At 36.5% G+C, this 8,817-nt stretch overlaps 1 protein-coding gene across 1 annotated transcript in view; it reads left to right on the top strand.

The window, feature by feature from the left end:
• Nucleotides 1-268: 268 nt before the first annotated feature.
• Nucleotides 269-8,817, top strand: part of LOC105826142 (sodium/hydrogen exchanger 2-like) — a 198,613-nt gene continuing 190,064 nt past the window's right edge. Inside the window, exons 1-3 of the mRNA XM_012664069.1 lie at nucleotides 269-524; nucleotides 3,909-4,372; nucleotides 4,946-5,196. Of these exons, the coding sequence (XP_012519523.1) occupies nucleotides 269-524; nucleotides 3,909-4,372; nucleotides 4,946-5,196 (971 nt within the window). The remainder of the gene's footprint in view (nucleotides 525-3,908; nucleotides 4,373-4,945; nucleotides 5,197-8,817) is intronic.

Genomic DNA, 8,817 nt, shown 5'->3' with positions numbered 1-8,817 from the left:
TAAGGGTTAGGACTGGGGATAAAATCCTTTTCTATGTCAATCAATGGATTTTTCCCAGCTCCCTCCCTTTGTTGGCTCCTGGCTCTAATCTCATTCCAGGGCATAACAACCTAGCATTTCTCTGCAGGGACTCCAGGGAGCTGCCAGAGTATCCACTGATCTACTAGACCCAGGAGGCCTAAGGATCAGGGGCAGCAAAGTGCATTTGTGAGCAGCTGAATCTAGGGAGATCAATTTACTTTAGCAAGCATAGCTGGAAGAACTGGTGATGGCCCATGGGCTAGAGCTCCTGTTGCCTCTGCTGCTGGGACAGTTCTGCTCCCAGTTCCTGGAAACCTCTGGGGTTAGTATGCAGAAACACCGGGATCTGCAGACAGGCAATGGCAGCTGGGGACTGGAAGAAACACAGGATAATGGCTCAGTGGTGTCTGCTCACACACTCTTCTTCTCTCTGGACTACCAGCATGTGCAGGTCCCTTTCGAGATCACACTCTGGATTATGTTAGCTTCTCTGGCAAAGATAGGTAAGTGAGGGATTTCCCAGGGTTCTCCCATGGAGTTGCCTAACAGTAGGCACTCTCAGGGCTTTTCTATATGTTAAGAAATGTAACCTTTATTTCAGAGACCAGAGAAAGGCAAGCTGGAATATTTGCCTCTTGATATCTGTCAAAAGGACCTTTTCTTCATTACTCAAACCCTGCTTGCCAGTGATTATATTCAAATTATTCTCCCAGCAGCAGAAGAAAGTAATAGGCCCAGCGCAGGAATTTAGACTGCAAAGAGATCCAGTTGTTCAAGGGTTGGGAGGAGATGGCATAATGTTAAAAAGAACAAAAGAGAAATCTCACTAGATAGATTTCAGATACTAACTGACCTGAGTCTTTAGGTAGCCTTTTTTCCCCCCAACAGGAAGCTTGTTATATTTGCCAGGTAGTGGGATACTGGGACAAGTCCATTTCCCTTTTCTTTTTCTTTTTTTCTTTCTCATTTTATTTTTTTATCCCCATGACTCAAGTGCTTTCTATGGAGCATTTCCCATTTTTTTAAAAAAAGAAAATTTTTTTGCCTCCGTTCAGAATGTAAGAGAATAAATAAAGAATAAATCCAGCAAGTGGAATACAACAGCTGTCATGTTTTAACTATTTAGCCTTTATGAATATCCTGAATTTCTAGTATTATTGTAATAGAGATAAAGGCCTGGAAAAGGGCAAACATTGTCTCTTTAACCACCCCCCCACTCTTTTTGGGAATTAAAACCTGCATTCTTGCCTGAGGCCAGTAATCAGAGGGGCAGAGGAGAGTTCTTTGTTCTTTGTTTTCTACTATCTTAAACCACAGAAGATGGCTCCACAGAATTGTCTGGGCAAAGGTCATGGGATCATCTTCACTGGAGATAAGGTTGAGCAGGACCAACAACCATAGTTAAACAGCAATAGCCTGAAGCTGAAAACCCCCTTTAAAAACTCTGTATTTCTGCTTAAAGGGAGGATGACTGTTGTTTAAGACAAGAATCTGTCATCCTCCTTATTTGCCAGCAAATTAATAATCTTCTCTTTACTTTTTCTCAAACTACTTGTCCTTGTTCTTCGTTCGGCTTTGGGGACGAGTATTGAAATTTTGGTAGCATTATGGCTCACCTAAGGAGAGATATTCTCAATTATTCCTTTTATGTTCTTTGATAATTTATTTCACTTTTACCTTGGTGACATCAAAATTATAAGGGTCTTTTAAAAATTCTAAGTGTTTATTATTGAGTGGCCATTTCTTTCTTTGTAGGCTCAGAAAGAAAAACAATGCCAGGAAAATATGGCAGAATCTATAGAATTTTTTATTGTAAAATGAATTTATTAGCTATAAAAGAAATCATGTTGAACATTCCAAAGTTTTACTTAAGTGACTTTATGTTGTATCATAGCTTTAGCATTAATTAAATATATTATTTAATGATGATACAAAGGAGATCCACAGATTCACCACAAGGTAGATGGTAAGAGCTAGGAAAACCCTGAGAGATCATTCTTATCCAACCCCTTCATTTTTATTCATTCGCTTTATAGATAGGATATATGAGGCCCAGGGAGAGAAGATATTTTGCCATGTTCATAAACCAGAACTAGAAGGCGGATCTCCTGTCTCCTTAATCAGACTTACATGCTGTCTTAGGTAAAAATAATTAGCAGTTGTGGATAGTTAAGGTTTTTTGCAGTACTAGATAAATCGATTGCAATAAATAGTCTAATTAGATGTTAATGTCAGGATCACAGGGCAAAAGGGACATCCCAATAGGTCATCCATACCCATTTGTTTAAGTCGGACTGTATTGATTCATCACTGACATAACTTTTTGCCATAACCTTAGTAATAGAATGTAAATTTTAAAAAACTTTGTTAGCATTCATTAATTGAACAAACATTTTCTCAGCACATTTTATGTGTGGAGCCTTATATTGAGCCCATGAGCTATAGAACTAAATAAGACCTCATCTTTCCTATGAAGAACTTTAAAAACATTTCAATGCCTGGGAAAGAAATTGTCCTGTAAGATAAGAGGGAAGCAGCATGGTGCAGTGTAAAGAGCAGATACTTTGACCTACTTAATATTTGTGCAAACTTAGAAGCCAGTGCCTAACACATGGCAGGCAATCAATAAGTACATGTTGAATCAGTGAAATAGTTCTTTATGCCCCATTTTTATCATTTGTAAAGTGAGAATAACAGTATTTACCTTGCTATGTTGGTGCAATGAGAGAATTAAGTGGGAGAGTATATGTGAAAACAGTTTTGCAACTATTGAGAAATAAAGTGTAGTTTAGGAGCTAGATGGCTTTCTTTTCTGAAAATGTATTTATTATTTATTTTCAAATTATTTCCTCATCTATTTCTATGTAGCATTGTGCTAAGGGATAAATTTAAAGACTAGCCTTAATCCTTGAGAAACTTGTAGTTAAATTAATTTACAGGTATATTAGAAAGGGATTTCTGCAGTGTATTGGTGGGGACTGGGGTAATGAGGAGGGGGATGGATCATCTCAGATGGTCTTTAAGTTCGTTTCTATAGTACAGGGAGTTGATGATAATTAAAGTCATTTTGTATAGGCTTCATGTAAGCTAAAGTATGATGATGTGGTATATAATACAGGGCAAAGGTAAAAGAATATAGAATAAAACAGAACTGCTGTCATGTGGCGTGCTAGAAGTGGCCACATTTCCCATGTGGGATAAAAGACTCATGTGCTTCTAAGAGAGAAAACAAACTTTATGATTGGGATTGCATTTCGATAATCCAGTAATATGAATTAATGTAAGCATAGGTCTGCCAAACAGCCCAAGTGACAGTTTGTGATAGTTATAGGACCACTGGGCTGGGAGTCAGGAGAGTTGGCTGGGTTGTCATTCTAGCTCTGTCACATACTTACTGTGTAACCATGAAATGTCACCTTGCTTCTTTTGCCTCAATTTGTTTATAAATAATTAGTTATGATTACTAAATGCCTTCTCAGGTCTTATTACACAAAGAAGACAATGAATTATGTTTCTCAGATATATGCTTTTTAGGCTACTGATGTCTATCACTATGATCATAAGAAGAGTAGAATTATATTTCCAGCTGTTAAATGCATTGTTTCCATTTTAAAATATGTGCCCACATCTGAAAATGATTCAGTGGGCACATTAATAATCCTGCTGTTAACTGTGAATACTTTTATTATATTAGTAAATATTTTTCCATTATAGAGACAAATGCTTCCATTCATGCCCCTGTATCTTTGTCATTATTAAAATGGAAAATGGAAAAATGACTGAGAAGATATTTTCCTGAAGTCATGAGACTTGACAAGAAGGATGACATATAGAGGTGATTGATAATGAAGATGTTTTAACACTCTTATCTTCTTTCTCTTTTCCAGGATTTCACCTCTATAATAAGATGCCCACAGTTGTACCTGAAAGCTGCCTCTTGATATTTGTAGGTCTCATCATGGGAGGACTAATTTACACTTTAAATGACAAATCCCCACCGGTCATGGACAGTGACATATTTTTCCTGTACTTACTTCCACCGATAGTCCTTGAGGCAGGATATTTTATGCCCAGTCGGCTCTTTTTTGAGAATATAGGCACCATTCTGTTGTACGCTGTTGTTGGAACTATGTGGAATGCATTTGGAATAGGCCTTTCCCTTTATGGTATATGTCAGGTGAAGCACTTCAATCTTCAAGATGTGTCATTGCTCCATAATCTTTGGTTTGGTAGTTTGATTGCTGCAGTAGATCCTGTGGCTGTACTCTCTGTATTTGAAGAAATTCATGTGAATGAGAAGCTTCATATTTTGGTATTTGGAGAATCCCTCCTTAACGATGCTGTTACTGTTGTAAGTATCCTAGGTATAGGCGTTCTATAATAGGTATTGAATCAAGTTTCCTTATGCTCAGCCTTGAAATTTACATAAAAATTGAATTCTGGTTTAGGCCATAATTGAGCAATTTAGTTCTAGGAGTAAGTTTATAAATTGAGAGAGAATATGATTTAATAGTCACTAATATGTTTTAGAATATGACAGTGCTTCCTTGCTACCATATTAATCTGTCAGTTAATTAAGTGAAAACTGGAATAAACCTTCTAGAGACTACAGTCTTTCCAGTCATGCCAGATAAGAAAATCTTAGCTATAAAGGGTGTCTTTGTAGACCATCAAAAATTTTTCAAATGGAATCATGTGCAGTTTTACAATGATCTGTAGAAATATATCTTGATATGGAGAAGCTTTGGTTGGGGCTCTGAACTTTTCCCCTTGACCTGGACACTTTGTAGGAACTTACGCTGAGGGTGAGAGAATGGGGAGTTGGAGGACATCAAAATTGAGAAAACTTAAATTAGAAGGATAGATAGGGCATAATTTCATACCTTTCTGATTGATACATTTGATCTGATCTTTTCCTATGCAGGTACTCTATAAGCTGTTCAACTCTTTCTGTGAAATGTCCTCTATAAAACTGGTGGATATTTTGGCTGCGATAGGAAAATTTTTTTTGGTTGGAATGGGAGGAGTTTTCATCGGGATCCTGTTTGGAATATTCGCTGCCTTTACCACCCGCTTTACCAAGACCATCCGGGTCATCGAACCCCTCTTTGTCTTCTTATATAGTTACCTCTCCTACTTGACAGCTGAAATGTTCCATCTCTCAGGGATTGTGGCGTAAGTATCTGGACAAGTCTTTGCTGTGAGTTATTTCTTTTGGGGTTTGAATCTGATTTTCCACTGGAAATCTAAGAAATTGCATCTCCTAGATATGGGAGGAGGACTCTCCCTTTATGCTCTTCTAGAATTTCCTGTTACTTCTAATAGAGTCACTTAATCACAGTATAGCAATTGTTATTTGTGACCAAGCTTATGAGATCCCTGTAGAGGTTAAATGCCTAAATTGCAACTACCTTGCCTATATTGGGGTAGGGGAGCAATTTGACTCCCTCATCGCATAAAGAAAATTCTGAAAATTTGGCATGGGGTTACCTAAGCCAATTCTCCATCTTTGTAGGGGAGAATTATTGTCTTGACAGATTAGTGTGTCTGAGCACAATAGCTTACCTGTGGTAAGTAATTAGATGGCATACCATATAAATAAGCTTGGCATTATTGTTCTTGTGTAGATGAAATTTCTGACATAACAATTAAAGAATTGTATTACTTCTTTTTTTGTAAACCATACAGAATATGCTGTATTTTTCTCTTATCCCTCACTGGCATTTAACTAGTAATGATAGTCTCTCATGTCAATAGTAAACTTGTGAGGCTAAATGCCCACAAGGTAAGCGAAACAATATCAACATCTAAATGCTTTTGTATTAGGGTTTAGACAGGCCATCCTGTTGTGGGCATTTTAAAGAAATAGTGGAATATTTTTTTCTAAATGTTGCAGCTTTTCCAGAAGCTTAAAAAGAAAAAAAAAAGAAAAGATTGATTTAAGTTAAATTTCACAGGACTAAATGCCTTTAGGTTACTCTAAGTTCTAAAAGGATTTAATGTGAATAATAAATGTCATGATACAATGGATGGAATTAGTTTGTTTTAGATGAAATTGTTGTAGGTTGAAAGCAAAGATTCAATCTGGGGCCTGGGTGATTGCATGTTAATTTGTTAAAAGATGTAGTTTGTGCTTTAAAATGTCTTTGATTTTTATTTTCTGCATTACACAAGAAAATGGAATTGGATGAAGCAACTTAAATTTAAGTCTTCTAATCCAGGGCATTGTCCAGAGCTTTTAATATGTTATTTTTTTTGCGGGGAAACGTGGCCAGTGTTCCCTGCAAAAAACCGGGTCCCTTTGGTAGAGTTGCAAGGGATAAGAAAATAATAGAGAGAAATGGAAAATGGAAGAAATAAAAGAATAAACTGAGACAAAGATATAGTTTTATAAGTTTATAAAGATTATAGGCAAAGCGGGAGCTCAGGGGGCTCGGATCTCTCCGTTGGTCTCAAAAAGCCCCGAATGAGGTCTTACATGTTAACTTATAGGAAATAGTGAGCAATTGTCAGGGGTAACAGATTTACATAACAACAGGTAGTTCCTCTCAGGTTAACAGATTTTCAAAAGGCTTTTACAGAAGGGTTCTACAGATTCTTTAACTAATTCTATTTACGTGAACAAACGGTTGCAAAGTCTTTCAAAGGTTAATTTCTAAATTTTAAGGTAAGTTTATCATTTAACCAGAGGGGTTAAACAGAGATATGTAAGCTCCATGTTTATTAGGTTATTGTGAATGGAGACAGGTAGTCTAGAGTGGTTTAAACAAAAGCTTTGCTTTTAGCCATTTGGGAAGCTGTCCTTTCCGGGAAGCTGTTTGTTCCGGAGGGCACTCCATTGTCAGCTCTCGGCCTATAGTTTTTAACAGATTTGCTTGTGCTTTACAAAGCAAATCCAATTCTTTAGGTCTGAGAAACGCGGCACCTCGTGGGATACAGCCGCTACTGCCTTTCAGAGACGCCCTTCCGAGTATAACAGCATTCGAAATGCAAACCAACACGTTCACATATTCTTTCAGGGCAAAGCTTTGTAAAACCCTTAAGACAAATCCTGTCCCAAAACACGTTTAATACTAATTCATGGAGCGACATTTTTAAGTGGCTTCCTTCTTTTGAGCACCTTAGACTTTCAAAAACTTTGACAATATGGAGATTGTTGCCAAGTTTGTGTTGAGTACTGAAAGAATGAAAGATAGGGAAAACAATATTGTCAAATCTACTTGCTTCCTCGGAAAATCTCCTGAAGCTTAACTTTCTTGTAGGTTATGATCTTTTATTTTGGGTTATGATTACAAGTATCCTTTGAGGCTATAATCTGATAATATAGTTTTATTTTTTGACTACAAAAGGCGGTGAAAAAAGAGTTCCCCTCATTTTCCAGGGAGATAGGTTAGCAAAATCTGTTGACTTAGTTTTCATTCAGACCATCTTAGCCTAGGGCTTCAGGTGCATTTTTGTTACTCAAATGTTGTGTTAATATCCTTTTAAAAATATACTCTTGTGTAAACTTTGTATTTGTGTGTTAATCTCTGTCTTACCTAAAGTGTAAATATTCTTAATATAGTTGAAAAAGAAGAGCACAGCACCATTTAAGATATTTGAGAGAATCCTTTTCTAAGACATTGTATTAATTAGAAAATTAATTAGCCTAAAAACACTGGATTAAAAAAATCAAACTTACATTTGGGCCACCTAAATGATCAAAGCAGTTAGATAATGAAGATATATGTACACATAATTAAAATAGATGAAATAATTCAACTAACAGTCAATTCATGTGTTCAAAAAATTACATACATTCAAAAAATTAATTTTTATGCCAAAATATTAATGAGATAAAAATATTTTAGGGTACATGGATTGTTTTTGTAATGCTTGAGTCCTGATTATAGGTGTGCCCATCAACCAAAACGTGATCATAGTACCCATTAGGTGAGTTTATTCCCCTCTCTTCCTCCCCACTCGCCCTGGTTGCTTTCCACCGAGTTTTACTTCCTTCCGTGCACGTGTGCTCATTGGTTAGTACCAATTAAATGGAGAATACATGTTGTATCTGTTTTGCCATTCTTGTGAAACTTCACTTAGGAGAATGGTCTCCAGTTCCATCCAGATTGTTGCAAAGGTTATTATTTCATCTTTTTTTATGTCTGAGTAGTACCCCATGTACTACTCAGTGACACATTTTATTAATCCACTCGTGAATCGATGGGCACTTGGGTTGATTTCACATCTTTGCAATTATGAATTGTGCTGCAATAAACATTTGACTATAGGTGTATTTTTGATAAAATTATTTCTTTTTCTTTGGGTAAATACACAGTACTGGGAATGCTGGATGAAAGGGTAGGTCTACTATTAGTTCTTTGAGGAATCTCCATACTGTTTTCCATAGAGATTGTACTAATTTGCAGTCCCTCCAACAGTGTATAAGCATTCGTTTCTCACTGCATCCATGCCAGCATCTGTTGTTTTTGGACTTTTTAACAATGCCATTCTAACTTGCATAAGGTAATAACCTATTGTGGTTTTAATTTGCATTTCCCTGATGATTAGTGATGTTGAATGTTTTTTTCATATGATTATTGGCTATTTGTCATTCTTCTTTTGAAGAAACTTCTGTTTATATCTTTTGCCCACTTTTTATAGAAGTGTTTGGGTGTTTGTTGTTCATTTGCTTCAGTTCTTTGTAGATTCTGTTTATTAGACCTTTATAGGATGTATAGTATGCAAATATTTTCTCCCATTCTGTAGGTTGTCTATTTGCTCTGTTTATTGTTTCCTTAGTTGTACAGAAGC

The sequence above is a fragment of the Propithecus coquereli genome, unplaced genomic scaffold (genome assembly GCF_000956105.1).
Source record: "Propithecus coquereli isolate 6110/MARCELLA unplaced genomic scaffold, Pcoq_1.0 Scaffold86, whole genome shotgun sequence".
Taxonomy (NCBI): Eukaryota; Metazoa; Chordata; class Mammalia; order Primates; family Indriidae; genus Propithecus; species Propithecus coquereli.
The sequence above is the reverse complement of the archived record's forward strand: the minus strand, read 5'-3'. Positions and strand labels throughout refer to the sequence as shown.